This window comes from Phocoena phocoena, chromosome 1 (assembly GCF_963924675.1).
Source record: "Phocoena phocoena chromosome 1, mPhoPho1.1, whole genome shotgun sequence".
In the NCBI taxonomy this organism is placed as follows: domain Eukaryota; kingdom Metazoa; phylum Chordata; class Mammalia; order Artiodactyla; family Phocoenidae; genus Phocoena; species Phocoena phocoena.
Window position 1 is genome coordinate 94,824,734 of NC_089219.1, and position 23,272 is coordinate 94,848,005.

Consider the following 23,272-nt stretch of genomic DNA (forward strand, 5'->3'; position numbering starts at 1 on the left):
ACTCTTAGCATAAAAACTAGGAAGGCTTCATTACATCAGGAAATTTTAAGATCTCCCTTGAAAACCATTCAGCCCATCACTCAAAAGGTCCTTAAACTGGGACCTTGCTGGGAATACTATGGCTTGGAAGTCCTAAATTCTGGAGCAGCTCCAAGGCCACTCTTGTATGGAGCATATAGAGCCAGGAGAGAAGAAAACAGAGCCCCAGCCCTCTAAAACACGGCCACCCCAATCTGTGAGACACACCACATTTCCCTATGCCTTTCATTATAATAGACTCGGCAGAAGCAGAAGTAATAACTCTTGTGATGATATTTTTATTCATTGTGCTTTTTACTGAAGACTCAGTGTGTTTTCTTGGTTCTTTAAAGCCATATATATGTGTATCAATATATTTCTTATTTTTCTACAAAGCTTATGTTTTATCTATAAGACATCTTTCTTCTTCTCCCTATTGATCCTCATTCTATTTTGACAGAATTCTATTTTGAATGTCCTTTGAATTTCATTTCTGTTTTCCAAGTAGATAGAAACTCTGTCCAACTTCATGCTTAATCATGATTCTCTTGATTCCCCTTGTCTAGCTCATAAATAAAATTCTGATCCCTCTTGAAATTCTGATCCCTACTTATAGATGCTGAAAACTTAACAATTAACCTTTAGGAATAGTAATTCCAAAAAAGATAATATAATATTGTCTATACCTCTGCTTGCCAAACTGTGTCCTATGACCCTTACAAGAATTCCATGGCCAAATAAGTTTGGAAAATGCTATACATTATACTGACTCTTAGATATTCACATTACCTTATTAAAAACATTTGAGAACCCTAAAATAAGTAATCTATTTTATCATGTGTTTCCCACACTTTATTGTTCATGGAACACTTAAAAACCTTCTATAAAACACTCTTGGGAACATGCTGCTGTAAATAATTTCCTCAGCTTTCTGATAGAAATGTCATGGAGAAAAGCCCAGCTAGTTCAGCTGTATTGAATCTTTTACTTCCCTCTTACCTACACAGTCTAATATTCTTCCAAGAAAGAAAATTAAATTGGTCTGACATTGACATTATTTGTTCAGAAATCCGACTTGAATTGTTACACAATATCTAGGTCTCCTCTGAGCGATGGAAAGTAATTTAATGATTGTTCTATTATTTTCTCTGGTATCAAATTTGCATTGACCAATTTATATTTTCCCCGGCGTACATGTGTATGTCATTATCCAGACAATTTCCTAAGTGCTTTACACGCATTAGTTCATTTTTAACTCACAACAATTTTATAAGGTAGATGCTACTATTTTCACGTTATAGAGGTGGAATCTGATGACTACTAAGGAAAAGTGTCTTGTTTAAGGTTTAGCTACCTAGTCAGAATGAGAAGGAAGGTTTGAACCCAGGTGTGTCTTGAGCCCAAAGACTGTACATCTCACTATATGGCTTCTCAGGTTAAAGTTCAGTGACTTCCTCTGTCCTCCACTGGGTGTGGACTCCATCTGACACCTGTTTGAACAAATCGGTCTTCTCTAAACCTGCTCTCTCCCACTTTTCTTCCTAGATTGCTGTTTGTTATTTCTTTGCCTTCAAAGACTCCCCTTCTACCTTGCTTTAAATTTTCATTCTCAGTGTACAGTTTTCTTCCTTGATACTCCTCTCTAATCTTGTGGTTTTAGATCTTATTACTATTGGTTTAATGCTAATAAACAAATTACAGCCTGAATCTTTCTAATGAACCCAGGCCATTTTTTTTCAGCTGTCTATGAAAATCTCAAAGTCAACATTGCAAGATACTGAATTCATTTCTTTTCCCCAAATCACCTTTTTCTTCACTCTCTATTGAAATTCTGCTCATTTTTCAAGACTACTCCTCAATGTGAACTCCTCGATGCAGCCTACCTAGACTGTCCTATGCAAAATCAGCTGCTCTTTTCTTGATAATGTATGTATATATATGAAGATAGATTCTTGGTAATGTATGTGCACTTACGATTGGTTGACTATAATCAAAATTACCATGATAAAAAAAAAATTACCATGATAGTGATAATAATGAGAGCTAATATTTATTAAGCTTACCATAGCCTTTTATATTTTGTGAAGTGCTGTATGTACTTTCTTGCATTAAATCCTTACAATGTCCCCATGGGGTGTGTACTATTTTTATCCCCATTTTACAGATAAAGGAACATAGGCACATAAAGGTTGCCCCAAGATCCCACAGCGAATACATGATAGAGCAAGACTTAAACTCAGGTCATTCTGACTTCAGGACCTAAAATGTTAGCAATTTAAGAATGGGACCATATTTTATTCTTGGCCTTCATAAATGTTTGTGGAATTAATCATTTGGTGAATAAACAAGTAAACCTATACAGTCTTGAAATGTGCTTGTGGATGCATTGACCTCCCATCGATCTTCCCATGTCCCCTGGAATATGTGGCCTTCACAGTTCAGCAGTTCTAACACAAGGGCCTTCAGTCTTGCATAGGAAGAGACCAGCTGAGATTTGGAGGAAATACAATAGGAAAGAGAATCACTTATTTTTCGTGGGTGCTCACGACCCATCCAGCCATCTAGAGATGACATATTGGCTGGCTGGTGTGTATAGGCCTCCCTAAGTGACATTCATGGCCTCAGTGACTTGACCATTGTTGGGCTCTGACTACCAGCTTTTCAGGCTCAATACCCTGATTCTGTCAGCACAATAAGAGAGGACCTACCTCTAAGAGGCTGTAGGGCCAATATATAGAGCCAGGATACCTCCCAAGTTATTCATGTACAACCACTAGTCCACAGTCACTTATTTGATGCTTATGGGACCAGATCTGATTTGGAATTCAAATTTTTTTAATTTTAAAAGGTAATACAGTGTACATACATTATGTTACATCAATACCCACAGCAGAATATCAGGTAGTACCACTTAATCAAACATATTTCTGTAGCAAACCTATGATTATTTTCACTGAGTGAGATAAAGGAGAAGACCTCATACCCCTTCCAGTCAGGTTTTGTCACCAAATTAGTTCAGATCACATTATGTCATGCTGCAGCTAAATTTTGGGAAAAAAACTTTGTGTCTTCAGAGGGTTTTTTTGTTTTAGTTTTGTTTTCGAGGATTAGAGATAAGGATTAGAGATAAGATAAGATAAGGATATAATAAATTGACCAATAATATAGAGTAGCTGTTAGAGGCCCAAGCTCTGGATCCTGGACCTCTGGATTCAAATCTCAGTCTCCTTCCCAACTGACTGCAATGATCTTGGGCAAGCTCTTTGTGTTTGAGTTTTTCCCCGTCAGTAAAATAAACCTGAGTATCGACATCATAGGGTTGTCTCAAAAATTAAATGAATTAACACATGTAAGATACTCAGAACGGTGGTAGGCGCATAGTAAGCACACAATGAAGTTAGCTGTTATTATCATAATAATTGCACTGAAATCTAGCATGTGGACCCATCCCAGTCTAAAGAGCAAATTCTCTCTTTGGAGACAACAACTGTATGGGGAGATAAATTGTGCCCAAATGCAGGATTATTCATCCACAATATGAAATAATAATAATAATATTTAAGTCCTTATGATCAGTGCATTCTCTCCCCTGTAATTAAGTCTCCTTGTAGAGCCAGATACTAATCAGAAGGTTGCTTGGTGAGCATGGGAATTAAATTCAAACATTTTAATGATTCAAATGCTAATAACATCAGGCTGAAACATCGGACCCATCCATCCTACCCCAGGGTCAACCTCCCTAATGCCAACAGAACACTGAAGGCCTGAAAGTTTACAGGTTACCCCTCCCTCTTCCTGAGACAGTGCTAGGCCAGTACTGCCACCACATGCCTGAAGATGCTCTTCTTTGTAGGCTTTTACCTTCTGACTAGCTTTTCTTCCAATCTTCAGGTATGTTAATACACTAAGTTATCAATAGATTAATGTCACCTCTGTCAAATTTGTCATAGACACTCAGGCCCCAGAGCCCTTCTGTTGTTCTAAGATGACTTAGCTAACTCTGATTGGATCATTTATGTGTTGATTTAACAGTACAATTCTGTGAAGGCAATTTTATTTCCTTCACTTTCAAGTTCCTGGGAGACAACTCACCGTACCTCCTATCCACAACAGTTTGGACCAGGGAGCCGGGTTGAAAGGATGTTGGAAGTAGTTCCTCTAGAATACAAATGAGGCTGCAGAATGTTTTCTTACTCATCACCTACTTCTTTTTCAGCTGGGCTTTTTGGAGGTAGAGCTCCCAGTGGCTGCAGCCTGGCTAGAAGAAAATCTAGTCACCTACTTGATAGGCTTTTTTCAAACCACCTAACACAACAATGGTAATATTTTCTCTCAGTTTAAAACATGCTGAATCCTCATCTCTTCTGCCTCCCTCTTGATGAGAAGCTGTTGAACTTCCCATTGATTCTCAAAAGGAGTTATGACTTTTAGCACTGCATTAATCTGCTTTGAAAAATCAGAGTGTTTATTTTTGAGGTCTCCATCAGGTTGTCTTCCTTAAGCTTAACTATGTCCCCTTTAGCCACATACTTGGTGGGAGGGTTAGTAAAGTTGGAAGAAGAAGGAGACGGAGAAGGAGAAGAAGAGGAGGGGGAGGGGAGAAAGAAGAAGAGGGAGGGGGAGGGGAGGAAGGAGAAAATAACAAACTATATAAGTCTACTAGGGTCTCGTCCCCCAACTGCAGTAGAATTCCTTAAAAAATATAAATAAATAAATATGGGATTGGGGAGGGCTGCGTGAGGAGGGAAGAACTGTAAGTACCTACAAGATTAGCACTTCCACATTCTTTGGCCCTTTGGCTTACTCAACATGTATGTGTATCTCTGACTGAAGGAGCATATCTATTCTAGAAGAAGCAGAAGTCCTAAACTCATATACCACATATTGCAGAACCTTCCCTTAAAGCTCATTCGTACCTGTGTTTCATTTCCTCAGCATCAGTTGAGCAGTGTCTCAGTAGATGGGGATAATTACCTGCTCTAGTGTTGACTATAAAGGGGTCAATTTGGACGAGGACCTTACTTCTCATTGTGCCTTCGATTTCCTCTTCTGTAAAATTAAAGTGCTGAGTGAGATTATTTCTTAACTCCCTTTCAGCTCTCCATTTTTGGTCACTCTTTCTGAATCAACTTATCTGGTGCCTTCCTTTTTTTCTTTCCTTCCTATCTACTTATCATCTATCTTTCCCAAAGATTTTTGAGGTTGTTTCAGAGATAGATTTAAGCCAATGAAGCTTAAATTACAGGGCCCCTCATTAGACTCCTTCTAAATTAAAAAACAAATCTAATTTCATGTCTGATTTTATACTTTAAAGTTAGTATTCCCCAAAAAAGCTCCTAGATTTGTGTTTGCTTTAGGTCCCACAAAATCTGCGTTCCCCCTGGATAGCTTAGGGAAAAAGACAAATAAAAATAAGAGCATACAAATAGGAATATAAAAGGAAAGTGTGAGAAAAAAAGAATAGAAAAAAAATAAGCCAAACATTAAATCAGTTTACCCAGTTGAGCATCAAGCTGACCTCTGAGTTTCCTGGAAGACAAAGTGGTGAAGGGCATATCTACACATTGTATAACTCTTGCTATTAGAATGGAGGAAATTTCCAAAGAGAACAAAAATATTTATTAATACTGAACTCTGAGAAATGTCTCAGTGGAACATTTTATAGGGGACAAGACCGTACTATGACCAAAAGTGGTATTTTCACTCTGATAGAAACCTTCTATCAGAAACAGGCGATAAATTTTTGCTCAAATGTACATTGAGCAACTCCTCTGTACCAGGCATTGTCCTGAGCAGACAACAGAGATACAGACATGACGCTCGTCCCCTCAGAGGTCTCAGGCAAACACACAATCATAAAGATAAGTTGATAAGTTGCTCACAGAGGCCTGCACAAAGAGATGTGCCATCACAAAGGACACTGGCTAATTCACATCAGGGAGGTGAAGAAGGAAGGGAAGAAATAATTAATTGAGCTCAGAAATAAATTCTGAGCTCAATTTTAAAGGTAAAAATATTCTTTACGTAATAGTTGTCACTTCACAGGGAATGGTTAAAAAAACTGCCAACACATGTCTAGACAATTTTCCTGAATGTAATCTGACTATCATTCCTGTGGCTTATGGGCAACCATCACTGTTGTAAGATGGAGTTGCATTCATTGATTCAGCACTTACAGACCCCAGAGAAACCCACCTTTCATGAAATGAATTGTAGCCTTCCTGTGTTAGTTTCTTAAGCATTTGAAAGATTTCTCACGACTTACTCGTAGCCTTTTCAATGCATATAACTGGTTTATTAAATTCTTTAGTTGTTTGTAGAGAACCAAAAGCAAGGTGTTTGAACATTACAATAAGAAACATTAGGGAAAAAATAACATTTGACGGTATACTAATGGACATCCCTTGGTGCTCAGGTATTTTCAACTTCAAAAATCTTTATTCCAATGAGCAGTTTAAAAATCTTTTCTAAGCAATTCCCATTTTACAACAATGGAATAGAAAGTGACTCACCTGGTAGCACCTCACAAAATTTTAAACCACAAAATGAGAAAGAGCCTGAATTTTAAACATCCAAATGTTAGTTAACAGAAAACATCTTAATGAGGAAAATAGGATCTCATATGGTCTTGCTTGGCAAGGTTTGTATAGCTGCAATGAACATTTCTCCCAGCACTGGCCTCCCCAAAGGCATGGAAACATTTCTGCATCTTTCTAAAGTATTCAACTGCAGCAAGTACTGCATCCAACATTCTTACAGGTTTGCTCTCCACTGTGTCTGGCCGAACATCCTGAGAACTCCGCCTTGCATTATGCACGGCCCTCTAACTCCATGCAAGTTTGAAAACACATGAAAAGTCTCTTCCTGCCATCCCAACTTCCATTCTCTTTGACTGATTACGAAGGCATAGCAGTTCCTTGTCGTGGAGCAGGATTTTCAATCATGGGGAAATTTGGAGCTTCTGCAACTGATACTAAAATTATGTTGCTGCCATCATACCTCACTCAAAAGTGGATTCGCAAAGGAAAAAAATAAAGATTCAGTACCAAGTCAGTGTCACACTGTGGCAAAGATAGTCTACTGAAATGTCGGGTTAGGAATCCAGCAGTCCTTTGCAGAAATCGCATCCAGCTTGAAATTCAGTTCAGACAAAGTTAAAACATGGAAATGAAAATTTAGCTTTCCAGTTTGGGTTGGTCAGCGATCAGTAATTAAGCTGAAGCATCATAAGTTCTGTGCATTTAAAATCAAGAGACTTTGAATGTATCTAATAACTGAAAATAAGAGTTCATCCCTTCTAGGCTTTTTTAAAACATCTTGGTAAGCTTTAATTTCTCCTTCTCCCCTCCTTACTAAGAAGTAGGAAAATAACTCTTGGTTTTAAAGAATACAAAGCTAGAAATCTCTGAGCAAGATGCAATGATGAGTTAAAATAAGCAGAGGGCAGTTGTTCAAAGATTAAATACTAAAATAGAAATTTAATGATTCCTACATTTACCACCTGTTAGCACACTTCACGATGTGGAGAACAAGTCCGAACAGCTCATTAACAGCTATCATTTATTGACTGTGTACCATGTGTCAGACATTTTTATGGATTATCTCATTCAATTCTCACAGCAGCCCTGTGCAGTAGATATTATTAGCCCCTTTCAGATGAGGAAACAGGCTTTCAGAGAGGCTGGGAACTTGCCTGAAATCACCCAGCTAGTCAGTTGCAAAGCATGACTCTTACTCAGTTCTGTCTTATTTGCATCTCATGCTCTCACCCACACCACTACCTGAATTTAGTGGAAATGTTACAAATCTCTGACTTCTAATTAGTAGTATCTATCATGGTGTTGCTTGCTTGATGACCCAACTATATCAATAATAGTAATCACAGCAAAGATGGTTGGTTATAGCACATACTACCTGCCAAGCAATGCTTTGAGTACTTTAATTATATATATACACACACACATCTACATATATATATATATATATATATATATATATATATATATATATATATATATGTAATCCTTGCAACAACTCTAAGAGGTGGAGAACTGAGCCACAGAGAGCGTAAGCCACTGGCCCCAGGGTCACACAGTCAATGAGTATAAGAGCAAAGCTTCAAACTGAGACAGCCTGGCTCTCATGCCCCTGCTCTTGGCTAGGGGTTTTCATCCAGATACAGACTAAATTCATGTCCACGTTTATACCAAGTTCAGTCACATTCTGAAATAGTTCTACCACCTCAGCACAGCTTGGCAATTAAAGTAGAAGCTGAAAAATCGACGAAGCCCAAATCGAACGACCTAATGTACTGTTGAATCATTCTGCTCAATTTAATTTCTATTACAGAATTTAATCCAAATATCTGACAAGCAAAAGAAGACTAAAAATGATGGTTATATGTAGTTAATCAGATAAAATGGCAAATGACTTTCAACACCTAACACATGCATATCAGCACATTTAAAGAGATCTATTGCATATGTGGATATATTTGCACAGGCCCATATAATGCATACTTGGTCTTTGTGCCCAGAACACAAGCCTAGCTTAATATCTGTTTTGAACCACATAAAAATTTTCATTAACCTTATAAGTAAGCACAAAATGTTTGATATCACGAAACTGTCTTGAACAAGCTGCTAAAGTTGAACATTAATTTCCCAACTCTGATGAGTTCAAGGAGTTGTAGAAGAAAGCAAAATGGTCTCGATGGATGGATATATATTTGGGGGGTTTTTTGTGCTATTTTTCTTATGACCTGAATGTTATCAAGTGTTTATGTTTCCGAGATTTTTATATTATGTTAAAGATGTCACATACTAATAAATGTCTAACAGCTTTTCTTTATTGTTCTCTTTCTCTCCAGGTATCCCCAGTATTTCCAGTATTGGCAGTAAGTAAAAAAAAATCACCAATCCAATTCTAGGCCAGCTTTGCTTTGTTGTTCAGATCCTCAGATCTATTTTCCCAGTGTCCATTTCTGACCTAAGAGAGTATTTCCTTTGTGAATTGAATTGCTGTGTTTGTTCTCTGCACAGACATGGTGAGCGCACAGATAAAATAGTTATCTGTGTATAACTCCTCTGGGGATATGGCAGTGCCACCTCTTGCCTGACTACTGTTGATCAATGAAGGCTACCTTTACAGAGGTGCAATTAGTTACATAACCATAACTCATTTAGCAAAAATATAAACAGTCCTATTTACCCATACCTGGTAACCAACAAACAACTTGAACTCTCTCCCTAGGACTGAATATGAATTTCTACCGTAATTTAGAAAAGCAGAGAATGAATGTTTTAGGCTTATTCATTAGAACCGAAAGAAATCACCATGCAACCAGGGAGCAGGAATTTTATTAGTGCATTAAACTTTAGCCTTTGTGAAGGCCTGAAAGAGGTAGGTTTGTGATCATTATTCTTACTGGAGGAATGAAGGAAAAAAATAATCAGTATGTCCATTTCTCCCTCCTAAAATACAATTATCCGTGTTTTCCTGACGACTTAGTTTCAAGTTTGATAGAGAAGGGGTATGAAAAAATACATGCAAAATTTAAGAGTAAGGATACTAGAAATTCCTGCAAGAAATATCTTAGTAGAAATATCAGCAATTGAAAAGAGAAATCTCTCTTCAACATTCTGTGGAACATTTCTCTAGCACCATTGCAAAGAGAATTCTACCAGCTGTCATGGAGAACCAGGCCGTAGCTCCCTCTTTACATTTAAAACAACGACACCAAACACCAAGCCTGAAATACTCACTGAGGAAATGCCCCATAACTTTTCAGAGCCGAATCTCACATATTTTTAAATATTGTTCCCTTTCCCTCTGATGGCTAAAACCTTTGGACAGCTACTGAATAACTGATTTGAAATAAAGTACCGAAGAAGCCAAGATTATGCACTGTAAGTGAAAAGAAGCATTTTCACTGGGGTTTCACCCCTCAGTCTTCGTCATAGGTGCTGGGCCACACAGGGTGATATCAGTGTAAACAGCAGTGATTGGAGCATTCCAATACCCAACATCCATCTAAAAAGCAATACACTCCTAATTTGGATAAAACAACTTCCCGCTTCTTATAAATGCAGTCAGGTCTCCCAATTTATAAGTCAACCTAGTTTACTTACGCTTGAGAATAGGCCCGCACGTGGGTTTGTTAAGAACTAGACGTGTTAAATGCCATGAAAATCAGCCGCTTTGTAAATAGAAATAGGAGTGGTGTTCACATTCATTTAGATACCAGACTAATGCTGCAGCTCCCTCCTTGTGATCTTGTTGAAATGGCATCAGTGCTACAAACTTGCAAATGAAAACCTTCAGATCTAATAGTCTAATTTTTCTGCTGTAGTATCTCCCTTGGCGTTTGCCTAACTGTATAAATATGCCACATCGTGCTCCTTTCAGGCCTTGACAATTGCATTTGCGCATACATTTTGGAGCAAAAGGGAACCAAATGGAAGCAAGCTGCGACAGATAATTGAGGCTGCTATGGTGATCTGACCTGTCAAAAGTTTCAGAAATGGATGGATGGAAAGTAGTTCTTTGGTGTTAGGGTGTGTTTCTGTTTGGAGTGTCAATCGTATGTTGCATGGAATTTCTGACTGTACTGCTCACCCAACATCTCATTCGGCCGCCTCCACCACATGCCCCATCTCTGAGCATCAGCAGATGTTGACCTTTTACACACTGAATCGGGAAATTCCAGTTTTGCTTTGTTTTATTTTGAAATCAATGGTGACCTGAAAGGATGCTTTGTTGTGCCTTTGGAAAATGTATTAACCTTTATTATCAGGAAACTAGGAAAATTTAACTCCTTAATACCTAACTAAAACCCTCTAACAAATATAGTGATAGCTTGTACCCCGCCTTCATGATGCCTCTGGCTGTTCTGCTTGGAGTGCAATGGGTGTTTCCTCAGAGTTCTCAGGCAAACAGGATATAAGCGCTTCCAGGGGTCACCCAACATCACACACGACTAGCTTGCTTATTCCCTGGCTTTAAGGTCAAGAGATTTACCATAAAACCATCAAACATGATTGTATCTTCTAGGCTGCTTTAATGTCATTTACACATTCCTTCTTTGAGGACTCATAAGGTGCTCGCTGTGTGCACTGGTGGATGGATTTCTTTGCTCTCCAAAGGGCAAGAATTCATGCATAGATGACTCACTGCCTGTTCTAGAGGGCACAGAAATGGGGTTTCCAAGGTAAAGCCAGAGAAGGGAGAGCTGCTTGGATTTTTAACTAATTTGGGGTGTTTGCCAGGGCTTTTCCCTTTATCCCAAGGAAGGAATCAATGAACATAATTCCAAGTACATAGAAAGATGCCATTATAATAGATGTAACACCCATGAGATTCCCATCATCAGAGAGCATCTCAAGGAAAATGAATGATGCATATTATCAACATAAATTATTGATGTATGTAACCATAAGTTCATATACGTATGCTATATACACAGTGACTGAAGATTTTAGAGGCCTATTAGATTTCAGTACAGATTTCAAACTGTCAACACCTGTATTAAGGTTCAAATGCATAGACAGAATGGTCATCCTTTCCGATCATCCGCTAAAAATGTTTTTGAAACAAATTTCCCATTAAGGTCATTTGTACCTGCTGTTGTCTATCTATTAGGAAATAGGTTTCCCAATCATCACAAAAGCACTTGATTTAAAACTCAGTCATTTTGATGTGCTTTGGCCACGGCTGAAAAAATATTGATGATAATGTCAGCAATTAATGAATCCCAAAATAGATCTGTAGCCATTTGAGCCTTATGAGCTCTGTTTTTCCTTTACCTGATGTAGTAGTAATTCGTTCAGGTTTCACTTTTTATGTAAAATGTATCATGCACTTATAAGTAAGCATTCACAATTTTATCCAAGTGAATATTTGTTGATGCTGATGATCCAAATTAATATTTGGTTTGCTGTGGGTGTTTTTGTTAAAGTGATAAACTAATCATTATGTTCGAACATATATTATCAGATCCTTAGCCTTGAAAGGCAAGTGATTTCACTAATTATGTTAAACAGTATATTATTTTTAAAAAAAACATAATTAGAACAACAAGGGTTGGCCTAATGTGCAAATAGCTTTGTGTGAGTGATTATCACTTAAAAAGTAAATAACAGAGGTTAAAGGTAACCAAGTCAGAGGTTAAAGGCAGATAATCCACTGAAAATTCACGTCAGGAAACACCATTTAAAAATACTTGGAATTTTTAAATAAACAAAACCATTTCTTAGAATAGCAACAAAAGAAAAGACATATGTAGACATTTTGTGAACCCAAGTGTACATTGTTTCCTTAAATTACCTTCAAATGATTGACATCGTGGTTTATAAAGTGTAGAAATTGATGGAGGCGTTTGGCTGTCCCCTCCTCTTCAATTTATTCAATTTGAAACAACAGTCCATTTAAGGGAAATATTCCATTTTCCTGCTTTCTCTTATAATGAGCATTGCATTCATCACAGAGTTAAAAATTCATCTCTAATTTGATTTAATTGGCAGGACTATTAAACAAGAGAAGTGCTACCTGCAGGGATTCATCAGCCTGTTGAGAAAGCTCAGAGATGTTTTCATACTTGAAAACATTTGATGCCAGTTGGAGACCTTGTAAAAGTTGTTTTCCATACAGCATCCAAATATTTTTGTTCAGAACTGATTTACTGTAGAAACCTGGATCGTGAGGAAAATAACAAGGTTAATCATTTCCCCACTCAAGGGTTATTAGTAATCTTGTTCATTCTATCCAGAGAGCTTCAGTGTTTGTTTTTCTCCCTTTGCTTTAATACTTCTAAATCCCCAAATAAAAGTTTCATTTGAATCGCCCTTTAGCTAATTAGGTTTTATATAATGAAGAAAAAAATTATCAGGCTAGTGTAGCTATATGGCAAATTGCATGGTGTGCTACATTAATTTTGAACTGTTTGCTGATGTTCTAGAAGGAAAGCTAAGGTCCCAGGTGAGATGCCTTTGGGACTTTGTTATATCATGTACCCAGTATTCTCATCACAGATCCATTTCATATTTGTGTAACTAGCATTTCACATTCATGAAACCTTTGTGGTTATCCAAAAATTGAATGAACATTAGGACATAGCTGCTTCTTTAATCCTGAAGAATAAATTAAATATTCCAATGAAGAAGGGGGAAGTCTCCCCTACCTTAAAAAAAAAAAAAAATCCAAGAGGTTTAGCAATCTTTAGCAAACAACAATTGCCCACCTTGAGCAATGTTGACTTTTTTCATGTATTAACCTTTTCCCGGTGACTTTAGAATGTCAAGCCACTTTTTAAGTGTGAGCTGGTATCTGTACCTTTGCTGTTATCTCTGTGTGCGGGCATCTGGAAATTCCTAGCTTAAACAAAGATTTGCCAAGATCTCTGAAAGGTCCTATGATGAACCTTCCAACATGTAACTGTGAACTAAGAGTGGGGTATCACCGAAGACTTCTTAGAATATCAATAGAGAGCTGGCCAGCTAACTGCTCCACTTCCTGGGAACTGGAGGGAAATGTCCCCACATGTCTACAGAATTCCATTTTACAAATGGTGAATCGGAGGTTCAGAGTGTCTGAGTAACTTACCAAATGTAATATGGCCAGGAAGGCCTGTTTGACTCCAAAAGCTGTGCTCATAGCATTATACCAGGTGGAAGAGGTTAGAAAGAAAAATTCTAGATTTATTAACTCCTACTTCAGACTCTTTCCAATCTAATACATTGCACCTTAGACCTGTTGATCCCTGAATTGACCCATTTCTGTGCAGGGAACTTTAGTGTCCTGGAGAAAAACAGAAGTTCATTTTCTGTTATCTCACTGTGTGGTCAACAGAAGCTACATTAAAATGTGCCCTTCCTCTACCACCATCAATGATAAACATCCTCAATAAGCTGAGGGAGAGGGGAAATGTAAAGATGTTACATATATTATAGAACATGTGACAGTTCGTGAAATTAGCTATGCAAATTGTGAAACATGCTTGTACATATTCTATGACTGTAAAAATCCAAATGTTTACTTTATTGACGTAGTCACTCATAGCAAAAAACATTCTGTGTGCCATCTCAAGGGCAGCCTTACCACTATTACATTAAAATGTATCTTCCCCAGCAGTCTAATGATGCTGTATTTCTGAGAGTAGGCAGCTCACTGTAAAGATGGTAAGATTACCTCCAAGGCCCTAGGGGTTTCTTCCGAAGAACTTTAGGGTTTTCTATAGATTCCTTTGTAGACATCACTAATGTGGTTTCCAAACTCCCTGAGGAACAAGAGCAATAACTCTACAGATCCAAAGGGACCTTGTGACTTTGTCTCTTCCTGACGTTTTTGTCATACACGCCTGGAAGAAGGATGTTTAATAAAGGCTCATTAACATCCTCTCAGCAGTGGCTTTTCATATCCATGGTGGCACCCCGTTTCCCACTGTATTTTAGAACCAAAAACTTATGTAAAAATTAGTCTTTTTATGAAACTTAAAGAGCACTCATCCAACATCATCATTTTACAGACAAGGCAACTAAGGCTTCATTGAATCATCTAAGTCATCTGGTGGCCAAGGCAGGATTCTAGCTCAATGTCCAATTTCCAAACTAGGACCCTTTAGAATTCATCCACCTTTCTCATTTAATTAAATGACTAATGTATGAAACACTATAAAGTAGACTATTCTAGAAAAAAAGAAAAAACATGGGAAAGCATAGTCACAACTTACTTTGGTTTTAAAGGGTATCCACAAAATGAGTTGAAAGCTGCCTATGATTCATGCTAAGGGAGTGAATGTGTGATAGAAGACAGTATTCTAAAACCCTAACTCTGAAGCTTTCCTGATATAAATAAAGTGTTTTTAGCCTTCTGCTTCAAGCTTCCTTTCAGCTTGATTCACTATGGTGTCAGCAATAGATGATCAAGTTTAGCAATTCTAACCTAGTTGTCTCCAACTTACAGTGCAAAGAGTTTTCCTTGGGGCACGGAGACGAAAAACTTTCTACCAGAGTCTAATTTTTATAACTAGAATCTCAGTTTTTCTGATTCATGAAAAGGAGTTTCAAGTGCCACAACCAAATTGTCACATAACAGTTTTCTGAGTCTCTCCTTAATGGAAAAAAAAAAAAAATTCAGGCAAGATATATATATCTGATTCATAGTCTAAATTGATGTGCTTCTAAACTGAAAGAAACTTGAAAATTAACATTTTATTGTTGTGTTAAAAATCAAATCTTTTCCACGGTATTCCAAAATAATTCCTGTTGCTTTCTGGACAATAGTATTAATCAATGTAGGCCCTAGAACCAGATTATTCCCTAAAGTAATTTGTGTCTTAAGTGAGATTTTTACATATCCAAATCACTTGCTTTGGGAACAATTAAGATTTCACAAAATAGGGGGAGCACGTTATTACCTCTACTTCAATTCAGTAAGAACTGTTTATACTACAATAATATTTTTATTACAACAGCAACCACAAATAGAATAATAAGAGCTAACACAACATTGTAAATCAACTATACTTCAGTAAAAAAAGAATAAGAACTGACATTTCTTAAATGCTCACTACCATGACAAGCAAATATTGACTCATTCATTCAGCCTTGACAACAACCAGTAGGTAGTGTCATTATCCCGTTTTACATATAGGAAAGCTTAGACACGGATAAGTTAAGGAGCTTGTCCAAGTGGTAAAACTGGGATTTGAATCCAGTCCAAGCTCTATTTACATGCACCATATCTTAAATAATATTCCCCTAAATAGATATTTCCTAGGCTTCCCATAGATGTAATTTGAAATTTTAGCAATGACAATAGAGTAACAGCATAAGATGGGCATTTCAGATATTTTGTTTCTTTTTAAAGGGGGCAGTGGTTGAGTATGTAGTCTTGGTCTCCATATTCCTCAAGCCAAAGTCTTTGGATATCATCAAGATGAGTTCAATCCATTTTCCCAGATGTATGGGACGAGGGTCCTTGAGAAGTAGGGATTTCCATAAAAGGCTATTCTTGAAGGATTGGCCATCTACAGTCCCACTGGACACATATGATAATCCCTCCCCTTACCTCAGTAATAATTTCTTAACTCCAGTTTGGGTTTCACTATGACAGTCAAAGGTCCACAGTTACAATGTGCAGCAATCATTTTCCCTCCACACAGGGGATTCTTAATCCCCTAAATCCCCTAGATTCTCCAAAGGGCCTGTGCTTCATTCCAACAGACTTCATCCTTCTGTGAACATTAGTGTGACACTGCTAGGCCATGAAAGAACCATTGGAGTGTTGGGATTTAATGGCTGAGAGAAACCATGGAGATCTTTTAGTCCAGCACCTTTATCTTACAGGTAAAGAAATTGAAGTCCAGGGAATTAATAGCCAGACAGCTACTCAACAGAACTGGGACCAGATCCCTTATCTTCTGATTCCAGGGACCCTTTGCCTTGCAACATACTACCACTCTGAGACCTTCATATGACCCAAAGATATTCCTTAGTTAATTCATGAAAGAATGAAATTAATAAATTCTGCAACAGTTCACCTAGAAGCAATACCAATACCTTTGATGTATTATAATATTTTTTTGTATTTGCAATGTCTAACTACTCGAAATAAGCGGCCACTGGCTAAAAGTTCTCAGAGGCTTCATGTTACTCAAAGACTTTTATTAGCATTGAATATGATAACATAGAAGTTGTCCCAATTATACAACGAATATACACTCCAATGTGCCTAATTTACTTCTGGGAATTAAACATTTGTTAGTAACTTTGACTGAATATTTATATGTGCTAGGATCTTCGAGTAACAAGAGTAGCCAGACAGTAACTGGCTAATTTTAAGTTGTTTTCTTACTTGGCCTTGCAATTATAAAACAAAATAAAAATTAAAATGTGATATTAAATTAAAAATTGCATGATGACCAAATATTAAAACATGTAAGCACAGACAGTAACATGCTATAGAAGCTTAGGGTCCACAAATTTCAATATTTTTTTTTTCAGGACATTTTTCCTCCCAAGAAAAAGACATCACGCATAAAACTTTGTCCCACTAGAGATATGTATAGATTAGATTAGGATTTCCATGTGATGACTGCTGGTGACTCTGAGTTTTAAGTTGTCAGGAAGGTTAGGCATCCCACATAATGAAAATCATTTGGAAAAAAATGTCTAATTATATTCCCAAGCAAACAAAAAAGCTACACTCTCCCATCCCCCAAAAAACTATCAGAAGTACACAATACAGAAGAAAATACCTGCCAGGTAGGGATCAGATTGTAACTGAGGTGTCTATCTTGATAATTTCATACAGGTCAAGTAGTTAACAATTCAAAAGTAGAATGACCTACATTAATTTTTTACACATGTAGGAATGTCCTCAAAACAGAACCTTAGCATCCTAGGGAAAAATCATAAAAGAGTATACTAAAATATAGGCGTAAAATATTTATTACATTAGAATATGGAATAAAGCTTAATTTATAAAATTAATTTTCAAAGCTCACTTCTAACTTTTATTTAGTATAAAATTTTTGTCTTTACTTAAGTTTTTTGGCAAAGCTTATTAACAAAATGATTAATTATATTATTACTTTCATTTCATCAAGAAAATCAAGCCACTGAATACTTAACATTAAGTTTACAAACATCACCCCACATATGACCTGTATTTGCCTCTCTTACGGAAAATGATGGAGGGAACCATTTAAAAGAACTAAATTTTTCTTAATTTGTTGCTAATAATATAAATAAATATATTTTCTATATAAAACTATAACAGTGGTTTGAAATCTCTTCTAAATAAACAATTTCTAGGGACTTCCCTCGTGGTCTAGTGGTTAAGACTTCAGTTTCCAATGCAGGGGGTGCAGGTTTGATCCCTGGTCGGGGAGCTAAGATCCCACATGCCTTGGGGCCAAAAAACCAAGACGTAAAACGGAAGCAATATTGTAACAAATGTAATAAAGTCTTTAAAAATGGTCCACATCAAAAAACCTTAAAAAAAACACCAATTTCTAGAAATCATTTGTTTTTCAAAAATGATCATTGCAGTTCAAGTAGGCTTAACATTCAGTCAATAACTTGAATCTTTTGCCTACATGTTACCAAATATCTATTTATTTAGTAACACCTGGATACAGATGTGGAAAATCGTTACATTCTTTATTCATTCATAAATTTTGATGGATACAGCAATATCAATATTAAGATTTCCTTTGCTTTTATGTGTATACACACACACATACACACACAGAGTAACAGTAGATCAGCTTTTCTAACAAATGTTAAAAAACCAAAGTCATAGTGAAAGTTCCATGTCTTGCAAGAATGTTATTCACTATAATCTAATTATGGAGGAAGCAATCTGATAATACCAGTTTACAGTAGCCTAGCCACTTGATATCAATTACTCAGTTATTAGATATTTTCTGAGGCCTTCTGGAAGGCTTTGCCCTTCCTCAAAGAGATCCAATCTAATTACAGAGACAAGAAATAGACATAAAATGTAAACTAGCAATATTGAAACTTACGCCCATCCACATTATCAGTGAGAAATAAGGAGCACATAAGGTAACATGCTATAGGAGTTTAGAGGCAAGAACTCTCCTTGTGGACTTGGGTGGTCCCAAAGGACCACACTAGAGTTATGGTTTTGAGTTAATCTCAGTGAATGGTAGATTTGAGTCATGAAATGACTGCTTTAATTGTCATGGCCTATGTACCTTAGCAAAAACAGCTTTAAAGCCCCCAGTCCTAAAGCTGGCTCTTCTTCTTTTCCAGAGTCATTTTTTTTTAATACAGGTGAATCTAAGAAAGAAATACCATTAATTCTTAAATTAACAATGCTTATAATTGGATTGGAACCAATAACTTTAGAAATATATTTTGAGCTAGGCACATCATGAAAATATATATTAAAATAAAGAAAATATATATACACCCATACATACAAACCTTAGATATGATCAGAAGCACCTTGGACTATTCTCCTTAAGCCAGAACCACCAGTCATCTTTCTCTTTCTTTCTCTGAGAAATCGCATAAATAAAAATAGGAAATAAATCCACTTCTTTGCAGAGATAATGGCTCACACTTAAAACATACCCTAAAGAATCTCTCCTGAAGACTAATGTAACAAGCTCGTATCTGTAAATATAAATTGCAGAGAATGGAATCCTCAAGTGAGAAATTATTTCTTTCCTGTTATCTTCTAGTTTCAGGCACCAGCTTTATATAACGATTTGAAGCTGAAGTCCCTGTTTGGTTATTTGTAAGAACACTCTACTTTATTGTACAAGTTAATGTATGTAGCTTTGTTAGGGAACAGGCTATATATTTAATGTCCATTCAATGTTTTGGGAATCATCAATTGCTTGCTCTTGTTTGGTGTGGGAGTATGTTTTGTTAAGTGCATCACAACCAAGTTAAAAAGCAGATGTGTGGTTTGTGTCTTTGTCCATATAGTTTTCTGTTTAGACCAAATGACATTATAGCTGAAAGTAACATACCCTGATTTTTCCTGGTGCATGCAGATCCTCCAAAGTTTAATAGGATATGGCCGAATATTTCTTCCCTTGAGGTTTCTAATCCAAAACAAGGTAGGAGCATGTAAAATTCCTACTGATATAAAATCCCACATGTTTAGGGGGAAAATCCCATACTCTATTTTTTAGCACTAAATAAGAGCATTATCATAAATGCCATGTCTTTGAAAGAATCATAATTCAAATATTTTTTTCTAATATGAAGTATCCCAGAAATATTATAGTAAAAGATGTAGAAAAAATTAGCATAAAAGTTACAAGCACTTTATCAAATGTACATTGAATGTCAGCCATCCCAAGAGAAGCCTAGAGTTCGGTTGCCATCACAGTGGGGAGTATAAATAATATATCATAAAAACTTGTGAGTGACACAGGTTTCCTTCCACTGTCTCACTTTTGCTTTGCTTTGGTAAATTGGCTGTTACATCAGTTGTATTGAGGGTCAGGGAAAATACATAAAGGCAGTATTGCAACCCCTAAAAGACCTGTTTTTGTTTTGTTTTTTCAACTGTCGTTCCTTATTGACTGACAGGAATTTGGATCTCTCTCTCTCTCTTCCCCTTCAATGTCACAGTGTATTTTCTCTGCTGAGGCTTTCCCTCTTTTATCCTTTATGAATTACCAATAATTTCTGCCAGGATTAAGAACAACGTGTTTTCTCTCTGTCCTTAGAGCAGTAATTATTTTCTGACTTCTAACATAATAAATAAATAAATGAAAGAAACTGACAGACAGCAGTGTGGTTACACAGGAAGAAATAGAACCTTTAAAAACTGGCCAATAAAATTCATAAGATTCAGTGTAATGTTAAAATTACATTAACGTCTAGCCTATAGATATACATAGACGTATATAAATAGTTTATATTAAAATAAAGTTGTCTTCTTTTGCGTCCTTCCTTCTCACAAAAAAGAGGCACGTCTTTGGCTTCCACCTTCCTTTGTTATATGCAGGATGTTCCTTTTAAGCTCTAATGAATACAGATGGAGGAGGAAGTGAGCAAAAGGAGGAACCAGGAAATAGCTGCTAAGCAAAACAAAATATATTAGCAATTTGTTGAGGAGTCAGATTGGAAGGGCTGCATTTTCAGTCCTTGATCAGAGTGATGAAATCAAGACTGTCCTAGATACATATATTACTAGCAAATAGAATTAGCTTAATCATCCGCTCCAAATGAATTTTTTCAAGTTTCTGCATACATATGTGGAAGAAGAAATACAGATCAAGCTCAACCCATTAGTGTAATTCTGTGAGGATTGTGGGAAGGTTTAGTGGCTTTGTTCCTCGGCAAGTTCAATGAGAGCATCTTCAGTGAACTGTCACTCAGTATTTCCCATTGAATTTCATAGCTCAACAAATTATACAAGACAGGATCTAAGACTTAACACTTCTCCACAGTAAGTTTTGTGCTGAACAAGATTATGCATTGTTTAAAACCTGAAACAGACCCATTTAATTATTTTGCTATGTTTTCTGTGAGTGTCACAAGACTAAAAGCTTTCAGAAATATCTTTAGTTAATGCCAGTTGCACTTTTTTAGAATGTGGATAAAGAGTTCAAATAAATTTATTTGAGAAGCTCACAGTTGAATACAGTGCTTGAACTTGACATTTTAGCTAAAGGTGCACTTTCTAGCAGAGGTCAGTTCTGTGCAAACATAATTTATCTGGTCAACATCTGCAAAGAACATCAGGCTCTATCTTGTTTTTGCTATTTTCACAAGCAACACTTCAGGAACAATTGGAAAAGAAAGGCAGGCAAACTTAGAAATTCCTGCCATTAACACACTGATATCATATACGTAATAAATGTTGAGAAAAAGACTACATTTTTGAAAGGTGGACAGATTCGAGGTGACTCTGAGACTGAGATCCAGATTCCGCTGAATGGTTGACCATTGTGACTATCTGTAATGTCTAATCAATTCAGCAAAAATAATCTAACTGGTTTATAGGTAGATGAGATTACGGGTACACAGAGAGAAAGACATGGTGAATTGAGGCAATGATATTGCTAAGTAACTCAACAACACAGCTACTATTTTAAGAGAAGAACAGTAGGGGATCCTAATATTCATATTGTTATTGGAATAATCTCTGCATAACTGCGTTCTTGATTTAAATGGTAATTCTTTTTGCCTCTGAAAATAAAGCTTCTAAACTTTATTACTGACAAGGTCAAACCATTTTCAGCCAAATACAAGACTTCCTTTGTGATTGAAGCAAACTCCCAGAAACAACAAATGCAAATATTCTCTTCATTTAGGGCCACTTTTCAAGCGGGTTGATGATAAGTAATTACAATTTGAACGTTTCACTATTGTTTCTAATGTGCTGTTCATTCTTTTAAACCTATCCAGTTGCTCCCAAATTAGCTTTGTCAACAGTTTCTTCTGTTCAAGTTGCAAACCACAAGAGAGGTAGGAATTCTTGGATTCATACAGTGATTTCATGGTGTTATGTGTTGTGAAACATTGCACTGTATGAATCTGGAATATCTGTGAAGTGTACCCATCAGCTTATTGGTGAGGCATGTTGACTGATAACGATCAACACATCAAACAGTACTGAGAATGTCCTCTGTAAGGGGAAAAAAAATGCTTCACTCAGAAATTTGACTGCTGCAAATTTAAAATGCTGCAATATTTGTTTTCTGAAAGATTAATGTGTGAACAAGAATTATAACACTTTAGGTTCCTGTTTGGAACATGAATGTTAGAGTATTAACATTGTTACTCATTTGCATTGAAAATAAGGAAACTCACTTACAGTGAGTTTCAAGGATGCTTTTCATGAGAACAGAATGGTAGGTTCATGTATGGTGCCCATTTGACAAATGAAATACCTTGGAATTTCTACTTCCAAATATTGTTTGAAATAAATTTGAACAAATACCAGTGAAGAGCTACACTGGGTTAAGCATTGATTATGACCCAAAAATAATAGTTACGTTACTTTCTTTAAAAGGAAGTGAGCAGAATCTCATCTGTGACTCATGAATGGCCCATTCCAGCTAGCATCTGTCATTCACAGACTGAAGATTTTTCAGGAAACATAAAGACTGCTGTTTTTATTTCACCATTTTCCTTTAAATGTCCTATGTGACAGGTGTGTCTTGTTTTCCACCCTTGACTGTTGGGTATATGCCATGTTTTAGGGAGTTTTTGGTTTTTGTTTTTTTTTTTCATGAAGCACCTCTTACAAAGAAATATATTTATTAACAATACCTAAATTTGGTTTGACCCACTTGGTGAAAATGACCATAATAGCTTCCCTATTCCTTATTGAAAAGAGTTAAATCATTTTCCAGATTTTAACCAACTTGAATTGTTCCTTCTGTGTCGTATAGAGAAAAGGAGGAAGCTGGTCAGAAAATGGGAAAGGGAAACCGATGATATTTAAACCAAGTCTTAAAATTTCCTCACAATGTACTTTTACATATCAAACATTGGCAGTGCCCTTTTGAGGGGAATCCAAGTGGATTTGAAATTTGGGGAACTAAGTTCTTTAAGAACAGAGCAGCCACAAGTTCATAGGGTGTCAAGCCTATTTTGGACATGTGTGCATATAATAAGCCAGTCATTGATATAATAAGCCGGTAGGGATGTCTCTCCTTATCTATGATATGCAAACCTACACAGAGAAACCAAGGAGGTGAAGGAGAAAGGAAGCATTAGGGACCTCATAGAGTCCATCTTTTTTCTGTCATATC

The 23,272-nt window shown here is 36.6% G+C and overlaps 1 protein-coding gene across 1 annotated transcript in view; it reads left to right on the forward strand.

Annotated features, from left to right (window-relative positions):
• The window catches only part of NTNG1 (netrin G1), a 331,661-nt gene that overhangs the window by 236,947 nt on the left and 71,442 nt on the right, over positions 1-23,272 (forward strand). The window contains exons 4-5 of the mRNA XM_065880721.1: positions 8,888-8,914; positions 19,550-19,615. Of these exons, the coding sequence (XP_065736793.1) occupies positions 8,888-8,914; positions 19,550-19,615 (93 nt within the window). The remainder of the gene's footprint in view (positions 1-8,887; positions 8,915-19,549; positions 19,616-23,272) is intronic.